This window comes from Vombatus ursinus, unplaced genomic scaffold (assembly GCF_900497805.2).
Source record: "Vombatus ursinus unplaced genomic scaffold, bare-nosed wombat genome assembly UNPS02010822.1, whole genome shotgun sequence".
Classification (NCBI taxonomy): domain Eukaryota; kingdom Metazoa; phylum Chordata; class Mammalia; order Diprotodontia; family Vombatidae; genus Vombatus; species Vombatus ursinus.
The window spans coordinates 6,003,730-6,028,742 of record NW_020950600.1 but is presented as its reverse complement, the minus strand read 5'-3'; the positions used below and the strand labels follow the sequence as shown (position 1 = coordinate 6,028,742).

The 25,013-nt window shown below is 45.5% G+C and overlaps 1 protein-coding gene across 1 annotated transcript in view; it reads right to left on the bottom strand.

Annotated features, from left to right (window-relative positions):
* Positions 1-25,013, bottom strand: part of SKI (SKI proto-oncogene) — a 137,484-nt gene that overhangs the window by 9,148 nt on the left and 103,323 nt on the right. The window contains exons 2-4 of the mRNA XM_027855209.1: positions 2,779-2,898; positions 1,308-1,423; positions 166-470 (exon numbers count right to left, since the gene is read on the bottom strand). Coding sequence (XP_027711010.1) covers positions 166-470; positions 1,308-1,423; positions 2,779-2,898 — 541 coding nt within the window. The remainder of the gene's footprint in view (positions 1-165; positions 471-1,307; positions 1,424-2,778; positions 2,899-25,013) is intronic.

Below are 25,013 nucleotides of genomic sequence, written 5' to 3'. Positions count from 1 at the left end.
CAATATCCACACTCACAGTCGCATTCACACACATTAGCACACACTTACAGTCATTCGCACTCGCTCACACTCAGGCACACACATTCACATTCCTTTCAAAGATGGGAGTCTCTTCTTGAATAGCACACCACTTTTTTTAGGAGGAGAAGAGAAAAGTGAACTCACACTTACATTCCTCTCTGCTCTCGACTTCCACGTCTGCCTCGGAATCCTTCTCCTCCTCGGGGGCAGTGGCAGGGGCCACGGTCTCTGGCACGCCAGGGTTCTCCATGGGCAGCTTTCTTTTCCGGGGCTGTATGGACATGGTGAGGGGCTCGGGGGCCCGGGACACGATGGTGGTGCAGGGGGGGCTGCTCACAATCTTCTGCTGTGTGGGGGGAGCTAGCGCCACGTTAGGAGCCACAGCATTCTCGAAACTCTTATATGAATAAAAACTGCAGAAAGGGGGAGAAAGCATGAGCCGGGGGCTACTGCAGAGAACCGCCCGGCACAGCCAACAGAACATTTGATTAAAACAAGTAGTCTTGGGAAAACAAAGCAATTAAGTAACACTAACATCTCAAACAACTAGGCAGACTGGTCTGGCCTTGGGGAGTCAGAGAGACCTGGGTTCAAATCTGGCCTCTAACACAGAATAGACCAGCTGTGTGAGCTCTCAGTGCCCCAGGTGACCCTTCCCCCTTAAGACATTATGTTACAGAGGGACTGTGGCATCTACATCTGTGAAGGAAATTTTCTTACTGATGAGACCACAGGTGTAGACCCCATATTCAAATGAGTTTGATGCAAACAGGAGAGCCATCTCTCCAAAAGGTCTGCCCAACAAATACCACAAAAACCTAAGATTTACAGGTATCTGTACACAGGCTCTTAAGAGTCATTGCCCTGAGTGGGGCTGAAGTCAACAACTGTACCCAACTTCTTCACACCACCATATTATCAGCTGCTCTTGGACAGCTGCCCAAACTTTCTGATGACCTTATTCATTTAGAAAAACAAATTTGATTCAAGCCGCCAAATTTGAAAAGACCAGTTTTTCTGCCTTCAGTAAGGAAAAAAATTATCAAGCTCAGAATGTCATTAAGAAAGGGAATAAAAAAAAAACCACAGTCCAAAGACATGCTCCTTTAGAGCAAAGGACTGGAAAGAGTTGTCTGATTGCCCACCCTGCGGAAGCACAAGGCCGTGGGTCATTTCCACAAACACCAGAGGTCCCCCCCTTGCACCTCCCTCTAACATCCTCTTATGACCTGCTGGTCCCTAGGCCATCACTTTGAGCTTATGGGAGGAGCAGAGGGGAACCTTACCTGTCTCTAATCAGTGCAGGAAGGTGTGTGGAGAGATCTTTCTCATTGGAAGAAACAGCGGGGGACCAAGGTCGGAAAGCTGACAAGCGCTGCCGGGGATGCATGCAGCCAATGCTCTGTTTAAAAATACAAGTCACTGATGAGAAGATGCAAAATCAAGAGAGTTACCTTTAACAAATATATTTTCCTAGTGTCCATTTCAAGGAGGGTCTAGGGGGCTGTGTCCTCACATCTTGTTATCTGGCCCGCAAGCCCCAAATGAGATTGTCTACAATTGCTGGTTTTGATTCCATACCAAATTTCATTGGGAGTCTTGGAATAGGGATCCAAGTCCCAAGCAGCCTTTTCTTTAAAGAATGCGGACGTTGGAGCAAACACATGCGCAGGCATCAGCGGCCCTCTCAAATTTCATATCTAAAAGTATAAAGAACTACTTCTCTTGTACCCTGAGCAGAATTCTTTCAAGACAATGGCAGAGTCAAACTCTCTCCTCCAAGAGAGAGAATAGAATAAACGGAGGGGTGTAAGGGGGTGGGGTGTAGGATGGAGGGAACTATACCAATAGTAACTGCGAAAAAAATTTTGAAGCAAGTTTCTCTGATAAAGGTCTCACTGCCCAAACATATAGAGAACTGAGTCAAATTTATAAAAAGATCATTCCCCAATTGATAAATGATCAAAAGATATGAACAGTTTTCAGATGAAGCAATCAAAGTACAGCCATATGAAAAAATGTCTTAACACACTATTGATTGGAGAAATGCAAATTAAAACAATTTTGAGGTACTACTTCATACCTATTAGATCAGCTAATAGGACAGAAAAGGAAAATGACAAATGTTGGGAGGGGATGTGGGAAAAATGAGACATTAATGCACTGTTGGCGGAGTTGTGAATTGATTGAACTATTCTGTAGAACTAGCCCAAAGGGCTATGAAACCATGCATACCTTTTGACCTAGCAATACCACCGCTTTTGGATCCCAAAAGAGATTAAAAAAAAAAGGAAAAAGACCAAGTGGTACAAAAATATTTGTAGCAGCTCTTTTCTGGTGACACAGAACTGGGAATTGAAGGGATGCCCATCAATTGGGGAACTGTGGTATATGATTATGATGGAATACCGTTTTGCTCTAAGAAATAATGAGCAGGATGCTTTTGGAAAAATCTGGAAAGACTTACATGAGCTGATGCAAAGTGAAATGTACTGTGTACAAAGTAACAGCAATATTGTAAGATGATCAGCTGTGAATGACTTAGCTATTCTCAGAAATACAATGATCCAAGACAACTCTGAAGGACTTATGATGAAAAACACTATTCATCCCCAGAGAAAAACTGATGGTGTCTGAATACAGACTGAAGCACACTTTTCTTTTTACTTTAAAAACAAAACCAAATTCTCTCCTCCAGTGGGACTATGGACCCAGTTTTAACTCAGAAAGCACAAATGGGATGATTTTAAAAATCACCTTATTGGACGAGCTTGCCAGCCGTAACCAGCTGGACTGCTTGTCCTTCTCAGAAGGAGGGGATTGTGTAGAGGAATCATCTGTTTTAGGCTTGATGGTTGTTGGGGGTTCAGAAGGGACCTGAAGACAAGAGGAAATAGGTACAATTAGAGAAGAGAAGTCCAGTGAGTCAAGCGTGCCATGCAAAAAGAACCCCAACCTTCACCTCCCAACCTGAAGTAGCTGCTATCTGTGGGGAGATAGTCATTTCTCAGTGACACTTACAAAGACGCTCACACGAGTGAAATACGGAGAACATAACCAGCTATATGGCAATACTGGTTGCGTCCCTCCATTACAGACAGAGCTGCTGAGAAGAAGGATTCAGAAAAATGTCTAAAAAGGAAGCCAATGTTATGGCTTCATTTTGTGCCGAGTTGCAAAAACTAGTCTGCCTGTATGGTGTGGAAAAAGGTAAATGTAACGCCATTTCTAAGCTGGAAAAATTGTTTCAACGAGAACACAGCCGACTTTGTTATTTTCTTTGTGATGGTTGTTATAGGATGACTTCATTGCTTCCCAGCTGCATTGGATTGGGGGGAAAGTGCCAGAATCCTGTTTCGCCTTTTCCACAAGGGCCTCGGCTCAGACCTGTACATCACCCACCCTTCAGCATAAGAAAGTCCTTTGGCAGATGAAATGGTTTTTCTTTAATGTCACTTACAAGGAAGATCTTCATAGCCTGAGCAAGTCTGCAGTGGGCATTTGAAGAAAAACTGGGCCCTGCTGATACCTCTATTATTCTGGGGAATTCAGACCTGAAGCTCTCCTCCCCATCCAGAGAGATAATAATACTATTGGAACAAGCCAGGGGAACCTACTTCTTCCTCCATCCAGATGAAAGGAGGGACCAGGTGGGAAAAAGGATTCCTCTAAAAATTTTTAATCCTTCCACCCCTTTTAGTACTTCTACCTCCTCCCACAGAGGCAGATGGAGAAAGCACAGCCTCGATTCTCATGTGATGGTACAGGTCATTTTGCTCTGAGTGCTGAGCTACCTGAGGGTGTGAAGAGACATCTCAGTCACTACCAGGCTTGCAACGTGTCCAGGTAGAGAAGTGACCCAGAGAGGTCTGGTTTCACCAAACTGGTCTCTAGTTGATGACAGGAATCTGGTAGCCAGCACCAGCTAGCCTGTGGAGTCATCAAACTGGGTGCCTTCTTCTTATTTATAAGTGAGTTGTAAAGGTAACTGTGGGTTCTGTGAAAATAGGGCACGAAGACCACCACCTTGAATATGTGTGGCTAAGCATCAACTAATCCTGCCACAAAGCCAAACGCCAGTCTATAATGGACGGCATATGCAGCCTGGGCTTCCCAACTCCAAACGTGGGTACAACATCCATTCCATATAAACGAAGGAGAATGCCTCTCAATCCCAACACCAAAATAATAAAAACTCTGATTCTCCCCCACGACCAAACAATGGTTTCTTTTGTAGAGATTACAGCCTGCGCAGAAGCAATGACAGCATCCAGAAGGTATTTGGAAAGTCTATAATGATCCCAGGCTGACCATTAGGGAGGGAAAGGAGGGAAGGGCCGGGAAGGGAGGAGGAGAGGCTGGAATGAACAAGGCAACAACAGGTGGTGAGCCTCAGGCCTGAGAACTGGAGCCGCCCCTCACCCAGCTGCAGGAGGGACGTTCTGTTCAGACCAAGGCAGTGAGGCTGCGGGGCTGGAAGACACACACAGACTAGACAGGGTCCGCACCACAGGGTGAATATAAAAACAAACTCCTGGGGGAAAAGAAGAGGAAATAGTCCAGGAGAGGGGGATGTTATTTGCATTTTTAAAGTGGGTAAGGTCCTTGTTCATTCCTTCTCCACCTTTTTTTTTTTTTTTTTTTTTAAAGAAGCACTAGGTTGACATTCTGGGAGCTCACACTGGATGAGGAGAAGAGGAGGGTGCATTTAAGTGACTGCAGGACATCTACATTGGGAGTCACAGAGGGGGGCAGGCCGGCCTACCACATCTCTCCTATTTCCCACACCCCTTCAAGACCCTCCACTGAAGAGGCCAAGGGAAGAGGGAGCCTCTTCTCCATTTCACAGACACACTGCAGAAAAGAAATGCAGGTGGACTGGATAAGGGTGACATGAAATGGGGGTGGGATTTCAGAAGCCTTTCTCTCAAGCCCAGCTGTGTTTTCGCCAAGAAGCCTGCCCCTGCAGGGGAAGTCTAGAGGGACATGAAACACTCAGACCAAAGCCATGTCCCCCAGCCTGCTCTGAGCCTTCTAGTTAATGACGTGAACCCCTGAAGGGCAGGAGTCTGTGGGCATAACGATTTCCCCCAGTCTCCATATCCACTCTGCATGGACACTAGCTGTTCCCATGTTAGCTAGTTCCCATTTCAGCATGAGGGCTGGGCTGTCAGGAAGGCAGTGGATCACATCGAATTCGAGGACTGGCAACTCCAAAAAAGACTAACGCAGAATTAAGGACACTAAGCCAGGTCTGGACGCAGATAGCAGCCTATCCGTGAGCTTGGTTTCTCCAAACGTGGCCCAAACTTGGGCCACCCATACAGCAAGTAGAGACAAGCAGAGAGGGCTATTCCAAGCTATTCGAGATTCTATCTTCCCAGAGAAGTTTATCTGGGTTCTGAAGGCCAGGATGGAGTTGAATTTACATGTTTCACCTTTAGCACCTTGATTTATCCTGCTGGGCAACTTCCTCAGATTTTAGTGCTTGACCCCAGGGGATCCATTGCTCCTCTTCTCATTTAAATCCCTAGAGGCCCTGCTCCTCCTTGCTCTGACTGCCAAGTCAAAGAGAGGGGTCCCCTGTGCCCTCTGGAGTGGTATGCAAACTACCACTGGGGGGGGGGAGGGAGTGAGCTGACACCACAGAAAGAAAGAGAAGCGTTTAATGTTGGCCTCAATATAGTCTGTAGCCAGGAAGTAGGGATGTTTCAACTTCCTAACAAACCCAACAGTCAAGAAACTATGTCTAGACTTTAAGCCAAGCACTAAACAGATGCCTGTCCTGGTGGCTGTTTACTTAGTGAACTTATAGGATGATACTGTTAAAAGACGGAAATGCTGTTCACATTGTTTCCAACGAAGCTCCCAAGAAGGAAAATAGTTATGGTTATCGGCTGGTTGGAGGGAACATTCAGGCTAGTCTAGGAGTTGGAGGAAGCCACCGCCCTGGCCCAGGTGCTATGGGGTCAGGCAGGCTCCGGGCAAGTGCTGTGATCTCGAGATTTTATCTTTGCAGAGAAATCAGACGTGTTCAAGAGACAATCATTTCTAGGTCCCAAAAAGCCAGACTTGGGGGGGGGGGGGGAAGCGCCGCAGAAAACGTATGAACGTTTGGCAAAGGCCAATGATAATGGGAGCAGCAGGTGGACGGGAAGGAGACTAGAAACATGCTAATGGCTGTGAAGCCCTTTGCAAAGCCTGAAAGAGGCAGAAATAAATACCAGCTATTGTGATTCAGACCCAGAAGACTTGGCTGGTTCAAGTTCTGGCTTAGCTACTATGTAACACTAAGCAAGTTCCTTCCCCTTTCTGGGCCTCAGTTTACTCTTCTGTCAAAAGAAGGACCAGGATTGATCTCTGAGGGCCCTTCTAGCTCTGGATCTGTCTCATTTCCTTGAAGGCTTTTTTGGGGAGGAGTAGGTAAGCTTAAAGGTTCACAAGCTCTTAGGATTCAGAACTGTAATAAACTTTGGAAATCACTTGGTCAAACCCCTAACCTCACAGAGGAAACTGAGGCCCAGAGAAGAATGCAACTCACCCAAGATCAGTTTTTAAATGGGACATCAACTATTCAATAAATAAAAGGGGTTTGTTTAAAAGTTCATTATGTACATTTTAAAGAGAATAGACACACATCTAATTCGGACGAGAGCTGAGTAAGAGGGATCCCCATACAAATCAATCTTGCACACCCTTCCTCTGACCCCTGCAAGGGAGATGGGAAGCCTTTCCATCTCTCCCACATGGATTTTTAAACTCACAATTTATTATTTAAACAGTTTCCTTTATAGCTGGTAAATACAAAGAGTTTAGGGTCGGTTACACCATGAAAAGGGTGGAGCTTCCTGTCTGCACAGATACTGAAATGGGGCGTGAAAATTAAGCCAAGTTCTCACCAAGAGAAAAACCACAAGCCCAGGCGCCTGTCTGATATTGATTTTGAGAAACCTCAAAGATAGACTTCTTAGGGGGTAAAAAGTGTCAGACAAATTAAAGACTCAAATGCAGGGGGGTAAGCAGGAGCAGTAAACAAGTTTACAGACACACCCCCACTCCAAACAGCACACCTGAAGACCAAACACCTGCTCAGGGAGGGGGTCGGCAGCGGCAGCAGCAGGGGAGGCCAGCCTGGAGCCAGAACCTAACAGCTGATGCTCTGACAAAAAACCAGGTCAATGGATAACTGGGTCCCCCTTCTTTTTCACATTCAAATCTTAGCTATGGAGGAGCATGGGGTCACTGAATGTTGGGGTGACATGGTGACATGCTACTGTCTCAGGAAAAGGTTAGGGCCCACCCTTGACATAAAGCTGGGCAACCTCACCTTCCCACAGAAGCCAAGTGTCTCTGGGAGGCTCAGCACAGCTCTCACTGATGGGAGGACCTTGGTGGTTATTGGTCACCAATACTAAGATCACATTTCCATCCATCTTCAAACACTCCCATGGAGCTGTGGACTCATCAGCTGTGACTGGTCCCTTCACCAATGAGGTTCCCGTCCATGCCTGTCCAATCAGTGCAACCCACCTGTACCAAGAACCATGAGGTAAGATGCAGGCTGCCCAGCCCCAAGCATCAGCAAACTCATGTCTCAGAGATCCACACACCAATCCTCCTGAGCTGTTGTACCCAAGACATTCCTGTGACCAACAGTGTTGATACTGCTGACCTCCAAAGGTCATCGGTATGGTCTAACTATTCAAGAGTCTTAGTGAAAAGGACTGTCTGAAGAATGCTCACAAGGCCACAAGGTCAGTTCACCTCTTCCTTCTCATAGCTAACAAAATTCAATTCTGAGAAATTGGGGTGGGGCAAAGGAGAGAAAGGAGCTGACAGGCAGGCCCAACAACCTTCACTGGTTGGCTCCTCTATCATTTTGGGGTGGGGCAATTCTATTCAGGGGATCTGCTGATGCTAATGAACATCAGATTCTAAAGGTCCAAGCCCACCCAAATGACTTACAGACCTGGCTAAGACTGTCCCAGAAAAATGAACTCAACAGAAACTAATGACTGTCTATGCTACTTATTAAAAGCAGGTCATTTACCACCTTTCACAACCCCGACCTACTCAGCTGAAGCCAAACCACACCACAAAGGCATCTGGTCCTACAATGTCCTACTCAGAGATGGCACTGGCAGGGCCCCACCATAAGGATGGTCACTGACCAGAAGGCTAATACGTGAACCATATCACACGCTCAGATCAGGTTCTGAGTGCCGAGGGAACTAACTAACTCCTGAGGGCCGTCAGATGAAAATAAATCAAATTATGTCAAAGGAAACCTGAGAAGTTGAGAAACCTCAATAAGAAATCAATAACCAAGATCCCAGCAGGCCCTGCTCCACTTCCAGACCCCTGGCAGGACCAAGCTTGGCTTGGGCTTGCTCACTCCAGACCTCATGTTAAGACCCAGTGGTGACCAATAAAGCAGAGAGTTTATAGAGAACCAAGCTTTTATGGGGCCTGAAGAAAAATATTTAGTCTGAGTTGGTTTGACAGGAATAAATGACTTGTTTTGATAAAGAAAAGTTATTTGGAGAATTATAATATAGAACTAAGCATACTGTCTCCCTCCACAAAACTTGAAAAAGAAGAAAAATCAACCAATATCTACAAACTGATTTTAGGACACACTTTAGGCTCATTCCTAAGTCTTGTGGAATGGACATCAGGCCTGAGGCAGACTCTGAGTGCCTTCTCTTCCCTAGGCAGTGCATATGTACATGGCTGGTGAGAATAACTACCCACAATCATTTCCCCCATCAATTCCCAACTCTGAAGTTGGAAGCTTGGTGTAAAATCTGCTGATGTTTACAAATCTAGTCCTTGAAATATGAAGAAAGAAGAGAAGAGAAGAGAAGGGAAGAGAAAAGAGGGAAAGGAAGAGAAGGGAAAGGAAAGGAAGGGGGAGGGAAGGGGAAAGGAAAGGGAAGGGAAGGAAGAAAAGAAAGGAAAAAAGAAAAGGAAAGAGCTATTAAGAGAACACACCCTGGATGCCAGACTCCCTGACCCAATGCCCTCTCTCCCAAAGACTCTCCTTCTGCTAACTTGGGCAGATCCAGGGCAGTGCCACTCTCTCCACCAGGGTCAGTTAGGGATGTTACATAACATGCCCCTTCACACTGAGGCCACTGAAAAAAGTCTGCTCAACTGGGAACAAAATGTTCCTTCTGTTAAAAAGTCTTCAATCGTCCTGTGATTCCTCCTGCCAGCCTTCCTCACGTGCAAACACACTTCCCTCCGATGCGTTCACTACATCCAGGAATGGCACACCAGAGCCCTCACACACATGTAGCATTGTCTAGAAAAGAGAAAACAATCACATCGCCACCGCCTATCTTTTACTTTGATTTCCTATCACTCTTCGAGGAAATATTTCTTTATGCTCTGCTGTCTTAATAAAAAAAAGGGGGGTGGGGGTGGGGAAAAGAACAAATGTTCAAGGAAACTGGCTGGTTGCCATCCCACGGCCCGGCTTACGCCAGCTCATCCTCGCCAACAGTGGAACGAGATCAAAAAACTTTCAGCCTAATTTCCTAACAGTTTGTTCCAGTTGCTATCATCAGAAACTGACCCTGTTGCTTAGTTTTAATTTTGCTATAAGAAAAAAATGTAAACAATTTGGTTTTTAAAGTGCTCAATGTAACTGGCAACCCCAAAGAGGGACTGAATATAAGAAAATGGGGCTCTTCACAATCCACATACAGAGAAGCATATTCCTGAGGAGGGAGACAAGCTATCAATAGCTCTGGACACCTCCTGGGGTATCACAAGGCTTTACCATAGCTTAAAACTTGACTTTTGGGAGATACCTTGGAAACCCAGCCGTGGGGATACACTGTGCTCAGAAGGCACCTTTCATTCAAGGAAGCGTATGTCTCTAAATGGGTTTTTGTTGAGATTGGGAGGATGATGATGGGAGGTTAGTGGGGGAGTGGAAAGGCAGGAACCCTCTTGTTTTGTATATAATCGTGTGATTTAGAAATCACAGTTCTAACCCATCCCCTAATCCCCCCCCCCACACACACACACACAGGGTTTATATCTGGAAGGAACTTCAGACATCCATCTGCTTAACCAAACCTCTCAGAGTACAGACTTATATAGGGGGCCTAGAAAGGTTAGGAGGCAGATGCTAGGTCACATGGAGGTAGTGAAGGGGCAGAATTTGAAGTGAACCCAAGCAGCCCTGATTCCAAATTTAGCACTGTGTCCTCTCAAATATGTTGCTCATTATTACCCTAGTACAATGCTTGGCACATAGTAGGTGCCCAATAAACTGTTGATCTAAGCTGATGAGAGAAATGTGTACAAGAAAGGTAATCTTCCATGGGTATTTAAAACAAACAAAAAATCTGAACCAGTCCTCTGATTCAAATCACTAGAACCACTGGTTTTTTTTTTAAAGGAAATTAGCTTCTTGCCCCTCTGGAATTTGTGAACATTTAAGGTTTTCCATAAATAATGAGGATATTGGGGCCTTTAGACAAGGTGAGGAAAGTAGTCTATACTAGAAGTCGTAACAATAACAACTGTATCTGGTCAGAATAAAGAAAAACATTCCATTTTTTCCTCTTGGTTAATGATTTTCATTTGAATACTTGAAGCCAGGTGATTCTCCACCTGTTAGAAAGAGAGGCTTAGAGGGAAACCCTTAGGCTACAACAACTACTCCATTTCATTCAAATCAAAGATTGCTCTCTTGAACAAAAGGTACCATTTTGACTTTAGTCTAGATTAGGTTTCAGATGCATCTTCACAAAGGAAAACCACACTATTTTTCTTTTATAATAAGCAACTACCAGTTGAAGCCTGCTGTTCTAAGAAGCTCTGAGCCCTCGGTCTTGAAGCTGCTCCCAGACACCCACAGAACTGACAGGGCTGACGAAATCTGGGGCTGATTTTAGACATGCAGACCCTGACAGCATCCCTGCTCATCACCACATCAAAAAAACCAGTGAGGGTCCACAGCTGGAATGGGGCTTTTCAAAAATCCAAGTTAAATAAAAAATATGTGAGTGCAGTTGGAACACAGCTGTAGGCATGCCATTTTTCTTTGCTTTCTAAAGGCCTCCCTCTCTCATATATGTGTGTGTGTGCGTGTACACGTGCATGCACGTGCAACAACGTGCTCTGTACACACAAGACAGGGCCCAGAGAGGAGAGGTCACGGGCCAACAGCACGCTTCCCCCAAAGGGAACTTTTCATTCATAGCAAGTAAGAAATACTGTCCCCAGCTGTGTGAAACCCTTGGTTTTTGTTGCTAAACTCTTAAGACTTCAACAGCCTTTGGCCTCATCGGAAGCACTCTTACGGCCATGGGCCCATGGGCTGCCACGTGGACACAATGAGGTATATCCACTTAGGTAATAAGGCTCATTTCAATCACAAGCACGGGTACCCCTCACTTTATGAAGAAGAAAGTCAAAATTCTGCATGTCAAATTGTAGTTCTCCATTAATTTCTAGATAAAATCGGAACCTTGTTGCTGTGTAAACACAAAATCGCTGTAAGAATGAGGTGGTGTGAGGGACGGCATGTCGGGTTTGTAGACTGGAAGAAACGGATTGCTCTGAAGACCAAACGTGTTAATGACCTTTTTAGTACTCTATAACCTTTCAAGGCTACCCAGAAGCCATCAGTGTGATTCTTGGTGGGTTCACTGAGAACACAGGTGCCACAAGACTGAACTCAAAGAGTGCCTAGTGGCAGCACCAGGAGTCCAGACACTGAGGAACAGATTATGAGGGGCAGCAGGATCAAGGAAGGGGACTTGGCCAGTATGCTGGCTATTTTAGCGCTGCTCCACTCCGGCCCTTGGCAGCCCCTGGTCAGTGGGTAAAACTGGGGTAATCTAACCCTAAGTGTGAGTCTTCTGCTACTCTGCCAAGTGTAGGGGGCAGGAGGAGGCAGGTTAAAGCCACCATCCCTAGGAACAGGGGCATGACAGAGGAAGCCAGCCCCAGAGCTGCAGGAGTCTGCAAAATTAAAATTCCATAAAAATAAAGCTCCCACCCTGGATCCTAAATCCATCTCCTAAACTACAGTAAAATGGAACTGGCATGAGTTGATGAATGAAACAAGAACAACCATATCGTGACATCATTCACTGTCTTTCAGGGAAAATTAAAGGAATGCCCCGTTAGCTCGCCCTGCCTTTTGAGAGCTCAGAAGATCAAGACTACTTCAGTTTCCTAATCTGTGGTTGGAAAGGGGGAATAAAAAATGAAATGGGGAGGAAGAAGACAGCATCAGGCTCCTGACAGGCTTTTCAGGGCAGTGAAGCAGGCCAGGAGCTCCGACAGCTCTGAGTCAGAGGGCCTAGAGCAGGAAAGACTGTTTGTTTGGTTGGCTGCTAGTCTGTGTTCCTTTCTGTAATCAAAGCGATAGGATCACACCCCCACACCCCCTTACTGTGTCTACCTGAAAATTCTCAGAGGTGCTAGTTCCTATGGAGAAGGTATGTGACAAAGCTTTATCTAAATTTCAAAGCTTCCATTCAAGGGCAAATTTTAGGAACCAAACAAAAACAACAAAATCAAGTCAGAAATCTCCTACCAACTCCAGGAAAAAAAAAAAAAAAGGAAAGGATGATGTAATTGAAAGAGGGAGGGGAGAAAGTCCAGACTGCCAGGGCCTTAGAAAGTAAACCTCTTTCTCTCCCCCCCCACCCCCCCAGACCCATTTCTGAATGCCTAGTTAGACTGCCAGCCAACGAGAAGCAACATGGAGAGATTTCACTTGGGGCTACTCCTCTATGTCAATGAAATAGAATCCCATTTTTGGCCAAAAGTATACAATATGAAATTTTATTTTAATGTGGAGTATGGCATCTCGAATCTTAGTTTTAAAAGAGGGTAAAGGGGACGTTAGACTAAATCTATCACTGCTTCTTCTAAAATAGGGGAGCTGTTAGTTTTACTGCATTTTTAGCTGCTCTGCTGTTTAGTTGTTGTTGTTCAGTGGTGTCTGAATCTCTGTGACCCCATTTTGGGTTTTCTTGGCAAAGATACTGGAGGGGTTTGCCATGTCCTTCTCCAGCTCATTTTACAGATGGGGAAACTGAGGCAAACAGGGTGAAGTGACTTGTCCAGGGTCATACAGCCAGTAAGCCACTGAGGCCAGATTTGAGCTTGGGAAGAGAAGATTTCCTGACTCCAGAAGTGGCGCTCTATCCACTGTGCCACCTTGGAAAAAGGTGAGATGATGGGAACATGTGGCAGATGTCAGTATCCTACAGCTGGAAAAAGCAAGACTAAATAAAAGAAATCCTGAAAATAAGCCTGGGGCGGGGGACTAGAGATGACTGTGGGGCACAGAAGAGTGACTCCTCTGTCCCGTGCTGAAATACTCCAATGGCATAGTTCTGAAGAAGAGGTTTGGTCAGCAAACCATTCCTACAGAACATTCGGGGCTAGGAATGGCCAAGGAGGGAGTTCAGTCGCCTACAAACCGCCCACGAAGCTCCTTCTCTCCTCACGCATTAACAGAAGGAGAGTGTTCAGAGAAAGGGAAGTGACAGGCCCCTGTTTTCTGCCCTGGTCAGACCACATCTGGATGCCACATTTCAGAAGGCACAGTAACAAACTGGAACAATCTAGAGGAAGGAGACTGGGGTGGTGAGAAGCAGAGTGGGAAAAACACTGGGTTTGGAGTGAGCCAAAAGGCCTGGTTTCAAATCCTGGCTCTGCTACACGACTGTCTAGGAGACTGCAGGCAAGGCGTCACCTTTGCATCTCAATGTTCTTACTTTAAAACTAAATGCCTTTAAGGGCCCTTCTTGCTCTCAAATGGCAGGATCTTTTGGTTTAAGGAATTGGGGGTATTTTAGCACGAAGAAGAAAAGACTGGGAAGAGGGTGAGGCTGGGAAATGAGACATAGCTGATGTCTGAATATCTGAAGGAATGTCATCAGGAAGGGCGGTTCTTTGGGCTTGGACCCAGGGACCAATCCAAGGGGTAGAAGCTTCACGGAAGGCCCATTCTGGCCTCACAAAAGGAAAAACTTCCGAACAATGAGAACTGTCCAAACCCAGAAAAGGGTAAGTGTTACTGCACGGGTCTTCATCACTGGAGATCTCCGAGAGGAGGTTGTCTGACCCACGCCAGTCCTATAGTAAAGGCAGAGCTGCTGTAAGTGAGGCTGAGCCAGATGGCCTCCAAAGTCCCTTGGACTCCACAATTGGGTTCCAGTACTCATTCCCTCTTGCCCCAGGTTGGTCTGCTGACAATTTCTTCACAAACTCATTCCATTTATTTCTGGCACTATTCCTGCCCCCCCCCAAGGAAATGCCAGTAGTCGATTTGCCACCAGCAGGGGGTGATGTCCTCCCTTCGAGCAGACCACCGCTGCTCCCATTGGCAAATGCTTTTAAAATAAACCAATCCAAAGAAACTGCAAAGCAGAGTCATCAGTCCCTCTATTCAAGTCCTGTATGAAGGGGAAGAGCATTGACAGGAATATTAACTTTTACAGAATCCTGCTTTTAGCAGAAGCATTCATAAACCTCCTCTCTGAATGCAGAGACTGCTTTAAAAACATTCTCCAAAAGCCAAGGTTTCACTAAAAAGCACCCCCCCACACACACACACCCAGGCAAACAGGAACGTGGGAACTCAAAACAGAGAAATGAGAAATAATGCAAATGGAGTAAAAGCCAGGCTGGCCTGGCAAATCCTTCCTCCTCTTAAGATGTCTCCAGTTCCTGAGTCCCTGCCGCCCGCCCCCCAGCTGGGGCTGTCTGATTGGCTCTTAGTAACCTGTGTCACATAGGACAGAAGGCAGGCCTTCCACCAAGAAATGGAGGAGGAGGAGGAGGAGGAGGAGGCCACTAAGGGAGGGAGGAGGGAGGGAGCTGGTTTCATCAAACTCAGCTGCCAACAGAAGAGATCTGAATCTGACAGTGAACAGCTTCCACGTTTAAGGAGAAGAAAGACCCCATCTGACAGTGTCTGCTTGTCCATGTAATAATCTCCGCTTAGTCAACTTCAATTATGTTAACAAAAAAAAAAAAAAAAAACAATTAAAATGCATTTTGCTGCTTGGATCCCTTTTGGTGGTTTTAAAATTGTAATATAGAGCATCAGATTACCCCTATGGGTGGTCCCCACAGCAAGCAGGAAGTACATTTGCCGGAAGGCACTGAGACCTAGAATGCCCATATGGGCACTGCCCATGGAATATTTGTTCCCCAAACAGCAGGCTTCAGAACTTTCAGACCAGCACTCCAAAATCACTATTTTTAAAAGTTCATCATTATTAAAAAGACAAAATAGGGAAGTGATTAGGGTTTTTCTTGTTAGTTCAGAAATAGCATATATAGTTCTTGCTTTGATTTTTCTAGGGAAAGTTATTTTGAACTCATCTCTTCAGTTATATTTCTTACATCCATGAACTCTGCAAACACCAACATGCAATATTCAAGGGACGAGGCTACAACACAACACATACCAGAGTAGAGTTGTGAATTGGGTTAGCCATTCTGGAAAGCAATTTGGAATTGTGCTCCCAAAATGACTCAAATGGCCATGTCCTTTGACCCAGAGATCCCACTGCTAGCAATACATCCGAAGGAAAGAAAGATCCCCTATGCACCAGAATAATCAGAGCATCGCTTTTTTTTTTTTTTTTGTGGGAGCAAAGAACTAGAAATAACAAAGATGTTCATCGACTGGGGAAGTTCTGGTACCTGGATGTAATAGAATATTGCTGGCTCTATAAGAAACAACAAATAGGAAGAATTCGGAGAAGCAAAGGAAGATGAATGCGAACTGATACAGAGCAGACCAAGCTGAGCTCAGCAAACAATGCCCACATACAACCACCACAATGTAAATGACAACAACAAGGGACCATGAACACCCAAACCTGGCCTTGGAGAAGAGACAGACAGTGTCCTCCTCTCCCATCGTTGGAGGGGCGCAGAGATGGGGAGGGGTCTTTGAGAGTGAAACACAGTAAATGTCGTTAGGTAGTTTTGGGGACCTCCTATTTCCTCCTCTTTTCCTTTTTACACTTTGTTAAAAAGAATACCTCCTTGAGTGAGGAAGCAGGGGGATATCTGGGAATGAAGGTGACTTAAAAGCCAAAAGATCAATAAAAACCAAAAAAGAAGAGATCATTTAATGTTATAAAACCGAGAATACAGGGTCTATGCGGTGACAGAATATTGGGGAAATGAATCATTCTTCGATAAAACAATATGGGACAATAAGAAACAAATTCAAGGAACATCACAGGGCCACAGAGGTTTTTATGAATGGTGATAGAACCAACCATCCACACCCCCTGATGGCGAAACATCTCTGCTCATAGACCTCCCACTCCCACCTCTGGAAAAAAAAAAAAAAGAGCTTTCCTTATAAAATGTTCTTTATGTCACTGAAAAGAGGGCCCTGTGCCTATGAGAAGCAAAGACCATTTTAACATCTTTCATCCTCAACAACTAGAACAAGCTGAATAAACTCTACCGTAACAAAGGCTGGATGATCTGGGTGTACTTAAGGTGGGGGAAGAGATTGGGTGTTCTGCCATTAAGAGATTTCTTCCTTAGCACTCAATAGTACAATTCCTGAAAGGCCCACATCATCCCCATTCACTGAAGTGACCAGCTCACAAGCCACATGCACCAAGAAGGAGGAAAGAAAATCTTTGCTTACAAAATGTTCTTAATGCTGCTGAAAAGAGGGGCAGATGCTTCTCTAAGTAGCAGAGAGGGCTTACAGGTCTAAGAAAGCCGCAAAAAGCTCATCCACTTTAAGGAACCATTATTACTTCTGAAACCTCCCCAGAGCTGGGAAGATAAAGCCAGACAACCAATTACAGACTTTCAAAGCCTCTTCTGCAGCCTTTAGAAATCAGCGTCACGTGGCCCCTGCAGCAGACACTGCACTCAGTGGGGTAGCGCACTTGGGTTCAATATCTCCAGTCAGCTCCACACAATTGTTCCTGCCTCTCCTTCTGCCACAGGTCTGAAAAACTTTTATGCACCAGTGAATTACCTCCTGAACAGAGCTGGCATGACCCGTATTGTGCATGTCCCAAGAAGGGCTCTAAAAATAACTAACAGCCCAATCCCTAAAGATGGCAAGGAGGTTATGATTGGCTTTGTTTTCGTTTCATTTGGGAGAGCAGGGACTGAAAAGTGGCTTACATATCATAAAATCATATAAGAGAAAGAAATACGTGTCTTCTGAACTGGAGAAAACATTCTTTTCCCAAACAAGTTTATATTCTAATGTACGTAAAACCTTTTGTAAATTTTAATCTGGTATATAAATGTCCATTTTTATAGACAACAAGACAGCTTGAACACACACACATACACATCCCTCCCCAAAGATGAAGAATTACAGACTGTCAGAGCAAGGAAGGACCTTGGAGATAGCCCCTTCATTGTGTTAAGACCCAGAGAGGGAAGATTGGGAGCCCAAAGTCACACTGCTAAAGGGTGACCCAGTGAGGGCCAGGACTCAAGATTTCCAAGCCCTTCTAATACCCAGCCTGCTTCATTCACTCTTGTTATTTCTCTCCCCTCTGTCCTTGACAGTGTCTCATACAGGAAAATCTGAGTGATTTAAAAGCCAGCCGTATTGCAGTTTCCACATTCCTAGCCCTGAGTAGCTGTGTCCCCTCTGCTCTGGCCAAGCCTTGAAATCTCTCTAACAAGGGGCCAACTTTTTGCTTCAGTGCTTTAAGAAGCATGCTTTTCTCCCCTGTCTTTCAGTGCTATTCTGATTAAAAATATTGGCAGCCTTGGAATTGTAATTCCAATGGATAGTAGAAGAGAACTAAAATATACTTCATTTCTCCCATTTATACTTGAGGGTGGCAGGGGGTGGGTTTCCTTAACAAACATTTGCCAATTGTAATGAGCAATATGACTGCTGGTCCTAGCTAAATAAATTCCAAATAAAGTGTGTAATGTTAGGTGAACTGTATACATTGTCAAGATGAGCAAAAAGCAAAGAGAAAAAGGTAGGCAGGAGGAAATGGAAGAGAAACAATGGAGAAATTGGGACCCAGGGCTTCAAGGCCCTTCTAAAATATCATGATGTCTTTGAGCCTATAGAGAAAGAAGAGCATTAGTAATACGACAGTGTGGCAGGACAGAAGCACCACGTGGATTGTGTTGGTTACAGTTATATAAATAGAATAAAAGTCAATCAAGCTGATGTGTAATTTCTTAACAATTCAATTGAAAAATATACAGCTCCAGAAACTTGATTGTTCAATGACAACAGCTAACATTCACGTTGGTGCTTGTAAGGTTTTCAAAGTGCTTTTTCACAAACAGAATCTCATTTTATAATATTCACAAGAACCCCAGGAGGTAGGAGGGTTTTGGATTTGTTGTTTTTAATGTATTTTTATCTATTTTGTTAAAAGAGGTGGGTATTTTTAGCCATATTAAAGATGAAACAACTGAGGCAGACCCAGCTAGAAGGTGTCAGGCCAAAACCTTACTCTGAGGCGTGCCACAAAAAACATCCTTTCAGTAAGATTTATCATGCACCCCCTAAGTGAAAGGGACTGTGGTAGGTAGGCTCAGGGAGGAATTTAAAAACAATTAGTCAACAAGCATCTACTAAGGCATACTTCCACCCCACCCCACCCCCAGGTGGGAGGAATACAAAGAAAAGGGGCAAACAGTGTTTGCCTTCAGGGGGCTTGAGCTCCAAGGAGGGAGCCGAAAGTGTGCTTATAGGGTATGAGCATCACGGAGGGGGAAAGTCCTGACAGCCCCTGGCTAAAGGTGACGCCAGAGAGGAGCCCCGGGTGCAGACAGGGATCCTAAGAGCCCCAGGAGAGGAGGCAGAGACTGTGGACGTGAGAGGAATAGACAGGGGAGGCAGAGTGGGGTGTGGGGAAGTGCAGGAAGAAGGGGGTTGGATGGAGGGGAATGCCGTGTAAGAACGCCAAGGTGGGGATGCCCTGGCAGGAAGCAACGCAAACCTAACGTCAGACTCATCTGATGTGTCAATCGGTTTTGCTGAACTTTTCTTTCGTTGCTCCTTTAATTTTGTTTTAAGGGATGGCTCTCTTGGGAGGGGGCGTGGGAAGGGATATGGTTGGAAGAATAGTTGGTGCAAAAAAAAAAAACAAAAGATATCAATAAAATGCTTTAAAAAAAAAAAACTAAATAAGACGAGAAAGACAGGAAGGGGTCACGTTGGGAAGAACTTTAAATACCAAATATGGGAGCTGATATTTATCCTAGGGGGAATAGGGAGCCACTGGGATGAGAGTGAGAGAGTGACATGGTCAGCCCAAGACTTTAGGAAAATCACTTCCTTGAGCAGTTTTGTGGAGGACAGGCTGGACCAATTAGGATAGGAGTGTAATCATCCAGGTAAGAGGTGCTAAGAGCCTGAACAAGGATGGTCTCAGTGAGCGGAGAGAAGGGGACATAGAGGAGGAGTGTCTCGGAAACAGACCCAACAAGACTGGGCACCTGGATGCATCCACGGGGTGAATGGAACAAGGGGTCCAGCAGGATCCAGAGTTTGCAGACCTAAGTGACTAAAAGGAAGGAAGAAGGGAGACTTTGGAGCCAAAGTTGACAAGCCCTGTTTTGAACATGTTGGGCTTGAAAAGTCTGAGGGAAACCAGGGCAGGCTCTAGAGTTCTGATCTCCAGTGAGATGATAATTGAACCTGTGGGAAGTGATGAGATGGCCCTGGGGAAGGGGGCACGGTGCTGGCACCCAAGTCTGTGACTGGGCTTGAGATGGACAGAGATCCAACCAAGAAGACAGAGGGGCAGCCAGACTGGAAGGGACCACAATCAAAGGCTTCACAAAGTAGGGGATATAATGGACGGGGGGGGGGGGGGGGGGGGGGAGAGGAATCCCTTCTGCCTGGGCTGAAATCCTGAAGGGCTCTTTTGAGCTGAGCCTTAAAGAAGGGGCAGGGGGAGATCAGCTGAGAGCCTCCCCAGGCGGGCGAACGTGAAAGGAGTTGGAAAGGAAAGCATTCAGGGGAATAGACAGAGGAAATGACAAAAACATAGCCAAGAGTAAAGGGTTCCCATAGGAGGGCAGACAGGATGTCAGGGCCAGATCATGGTGGGCCTGGCCCCGCACAACTTTCTCCTCTGAAGAATAGGGAAGTCAGAGAGGGTATCCTAACAGGAAAGGGACAGTCCGGGCAAGATGGCTGGAAGCTAGGTGGGTGGGGGGCTTAACTGAGGGGAGTCAGTGGCAGTGGGGAGGGAAAGGAGCTGGAATGCAGAGGGAGCTGAGGGAGGTATGGAGGCCAGGAAGTAGTCACCGGTGACTCCAGAAGAAGGGGACTCTGAAGGAGTAGAAGGGCTTGGGGATATTTGTTGTTGTTGGTGGTGGTGGTGGGTGGGTGGGTGAGTGTGTGTGTGTGTGTGTGTGTGTGTGTGAGAGAGTGAGAGTGAGTGAGAGAGAGAGAGAGAGAGACAGAGAGAGAGAATTCTGTTTCAAATAAATGCAAGCTATTATTCTTTTTCCTTTTGAAGTCAGTGCTATTTTACACACTCTAAGAAAGACCAGGCCCTTTGTCTAAATCCTGAACTTTGACCTCTTGTCTACCATTATTTTCCAATGCAGGAAATTTCATGGAAGGCAGGCAGTACAAAGACTGTTCCTAGATGCTCCAACATCAGGCACTATCTCTTGAAAGTGCTCCCCAAGGCAGCGGTCTCAGCGTGTTAGGGCAGCTTAACAATAACTCATAATTCTTTCCAAAAGCCCAGTAAATTTAAAAAACAAAACAAACAAACAAACAAACAAAAAAAAAACCAACAACCTTACTATGAGATAGTCCGAACATGAAATGGGCAGGGAGATTATGGAATCTGTAAAGTCTCTCAAACTGCTCAACCATGTTCAACAAAGAATCAGTCCCTATAATTATCCTTTCATCATCAGGTTCCTGATAGTGCTAGGTTCCTATAGTGCTAGGACTGAAGAGGAAGCCGCTATCCCTAGTCAATTTCTTTTTTAAAAAAAATTTAACTGTTTTGTTTAGAACTGAAAATATCAACACAATTGCCTAAACTTGAAAAGTAACAGTCCCATTCTAATTATCAGCAACATGAACAGTACACGACAAGGTTTCAGCCGCATCTCCTATGCCTTGGTCAGGATTCTCTGTGAGTCTGCGCTCACACCCTATCCCTCTTACGCGGTCACAGCCCACGCCAGGCCACTCGGCGGCTGGTTCTGATTTGGGGGGCGGGGCGGCCCTACTCCACGGAGGTCTTCCTAGTTGTCTTTGTATTCTTCATACCTGTTAGTCTTCCCGAATGAGAGTCGCATTACATTCCTCTCCAGGATGCCGTCCCGAGTAGACAGATGTTCTCTCCCGCCCTCCAGAAGCCTCTTTACCCTGGAAGTTCACTGGCCCCTGGACTTCTCACACCACACCTCTGCCCCCAGCCTCTTCCTCTGATTGACTCGTTCCTCCCCAAACCCCTCAGATCACTTGGGCCTTCATAATCAACTAAAATCCCACCTTCTACATGAAGCCTTCCCAAACCCCTCAATTCCAGTTTTATCAATTTCCCTCTTTTATTTATTTCCTATTTATCCAGTATGTATATAGCTTGCTTTGCACTTATTTGTTTGTATGTTGTCTCCTCCGTTAGACTGTAAGCCCCTTGAGGGCAGGGACTGTCTTTCTCTTTCTTATTTATATACCCAGTGTTTAACACAGTTCCTGGCACATGGCAGGTGATTAATAAATGCTGATCGACTGATAGCTTTCTTTCAGGCTGCATTCTCAATGAGAGAATCACAGGGAGAAGGGTCTTGATCATTTGTGTGTGATTTTTAGCACGTGCTCCCAGACAGGAAGCTGTCCTCTATACACGCCTGCAAATCCACTATCACGAAGGTATGCACCTGCTCCTTGAGTGTCAAGCGTCAATGCTTTTCATTATCGCTGCTAACTGGATTCGACTTCTGAGGGCCATTTTAAAAAACACACAGTAAATGTTGGACATTTTACTCATTCATTCCAACATGAACCTAAAAAACACGTCCACACACAACTGCAATCCACGATCCATCGACAGGAGCTGTTTCAAAGACCCCGGTTTAATATTTTCCATTCCAGTCAGACTTTAAACACCTATGGGTACGAAGCTTCTGATGCAGCCAAGGCTGCGAGCAGAGAAGGTGACTTTTTGCAAGGCCGCTCCTCGACAAGAGGTTTCCCAGCATCTCCTTCAGAACAGGGTGTTGACCCGTCTTCTGCTTCTCTACACACAAAAGCAGCTTCTTTTGAAAACTTAAGGATGGGCACGAGAGTTGTACATTCCATCAGGACAACTTGCTGGCATCTTTGTTTAACACGTTTGCATGAACATCTCCAAAAGAATAACTTATGGAAACCAGTATACAAGGTTCGGGGTGATGAGTGGTTTCAGAACGTGGGACTCTCCACCTACTTCACCTCACACAGTCATAGTCAGAACAGAGTTCATCATCACTAGCATTTACACAGCACCTACTATGCGCTAGGCACTTGCACTCTTTACAAATATTATCTCATTAGATCTTCACAACAACTCTAGGAGGGGCATGCTATTATCATCCCCATTTTATGGTTGTTGAGTAAATTGAGACAGAGATTAAGTAATTTGCCCCGAGTCACACATCTAGCAAGCGTCTGAAAATGGATTTCAAATCAGGTCTTCCTGACTCCAGACCCCAAGCTCTGTGCACTGAATCACTCATACCTAGCTTCTCGACATGCTTTAAGTTATTACTATTGGTTGGTAGGTAAGGCCGGGGTGTGGGGGGGGGGGGCAGGGAGCTTGATGATATAATTACCCTCCAGAATCCAGCTAAAAAAAAATAAAAAACATATATAATCCTTGGAGATTTTCCTATTCATATTTCACTTACAAGTCTAACCAGAATGGTTCTTTGGTTTTCATGTTTTTTTGTAGCTTAGTGGAGAGAAGGTAGACCTCAGTTTCCTCATCTGTAAAACAAGAGGGCTATTTAATAAGGTAGTCTACCTCAATGGTTCCTTCTCCCTCTAAATCCCATGATCCTAAAAGTGAGAGGAAAGTGTTGGGGGGGGTAGGAGGGAGACACTCTTAGGAGGCAGAGCAGGTGAAGGGAAGGGGACGGGAGGAGAGGACAAGGGAGGGAAGGACTCTAAACAAGAGCTGTGAAAACTCCAAAGCTCTTCCTCCATCTGGGTGGGTGATATCCCACTGGTAAGGAAGCAACCCTGACAGTTCTGCCCAATCCAAAAGGCAACAGCACAAGGCAAGAACTGCTGTATTCATGAGTCAGCAAGAAAAGATGGAATTCTGTGGGGAAGACGGAGCATTCAGGAAGACAGGAACCTAAACATTCATCACAGCACTTTTTGTGGGAACAGAAAACTGGAAACAGAATGGGTGTCCACTGGTTAGGGAATGGCTGAATTGTGCTAAAAAAAAAATGAGATGGAATATTTCTGTACTATAGGAAATGATGTGTGAGGAATTCAGAGAAACACAGGAAGGCTTGAAGGAACCAATGCAGAGTGAAGGGAGAACCGGGAGAACACACACAGAATGCAGGAATGTAGAAATAAAAAGAGTACTGAGAGAAGGCTCCATCTGGGTGAAGTGAAGGGGGGAAGTATAGGTGTGGCCTCCTGCAAAGGTCAGCTGGACCCATCATCTGCTTGGTTAAAAGGGAAGGGTGTGTGTGTGTGTGTGTGTGTGTGTGTGTGTGTGTGTGTGTCTGTGTGTGTGTGTCTGTGTGTGTGTGTGTGTGTGTGTGTGAGTTAATATTTGGAAAATACTATGTAAAACACAATGAGCCTCAATAAACTTTTCTAAAGGGCCAGGGTGCATAGAATAGATTTTAAAGAAACATTTTCATCCAAAACAGTTAAAGAAACAGTTTTAATGTAGAAAAAGGATAAACCTTTCACTCCCTAGAAAATTCAGCTCTCCAGAAAAACTCCAGGACTTCATTCACTGAGTTCAGTTTGACTGGATCAAGATGCACTGACTTGAAAACAAACACTTGGGACTCACAAAGTTGCTCCATTCATCATACCTTCTTCAATGTAGCATTTATCCTGATCCCTTCCCCCCCCCCAAAAAAAACCATTTTATTCCAAAGTGCTCACTAAATACTAATACTAGCTGAAGTGAAGAGCCCGGGTCTGCCTCTACCCAGTGCCAATCCCCTCCAGGTATCCCATTCGAGGCCACAGAGATTTCCATATACACAAAACAGAGAGAGGACTGCTATCCTATTAGGAGCTGCTGAGTTCATGCTCTCTTTCAATCACATAAAAGGAAAAGACATTCTGGCCAAAACCCTCAAGTGACTTTGCTGTCCTCAGATTCTCACCCATGATTTGCTGGGAAATCTACCATCCTGCTCCTCCAAGAGGCTCTGCCACGCAAAACCCTGGGGCAGCTGGAGGTGCTTGGCTTTGCAGATGGCCTCAGTACCTACAATTTTCACCAGCAGAGCAGAGCACAACCCATAAAAGCATCAACTTTTAATTTGTGAAAACAAACTGTCTGCAGGACTTGGTTTATTTGCATATCACTAGACAGTAAAATTCCTCCCAGCACCCAGACAGACAAAACTGCCAAAGGAAACTCAATCATCTTCGACCCTACCCCCATTGACCAATTTAAAAAAAGAACTCAGATCCCCATGAGCGAGATCTGTGACTACAAGACAACACTGGCACCTACCCCACCACTCCACCCCTGATTTGACAGTTCGGAGCAGCAGCAGCAGCATCGCACCCACACCTGCAACGAAGTCTGCCTCGACGGGCCACTGTGGGCAAACCAAGGATGGGTAACCATCGCAGCAGGTCCTGCTCCCTCCTCCCTGGAGGTGGGGGAGTCACCAGACTCCTGCCCCACCCCCACCCTTAGGGATCACTGCCTTAGCAATGAATTCAGTTCAGCAAACATCAGGTAAGCACCTACCGTGTGTGTGTGTGTGTGTGTGTGTGTGTGTGTGTGTGTGTGTGTGTG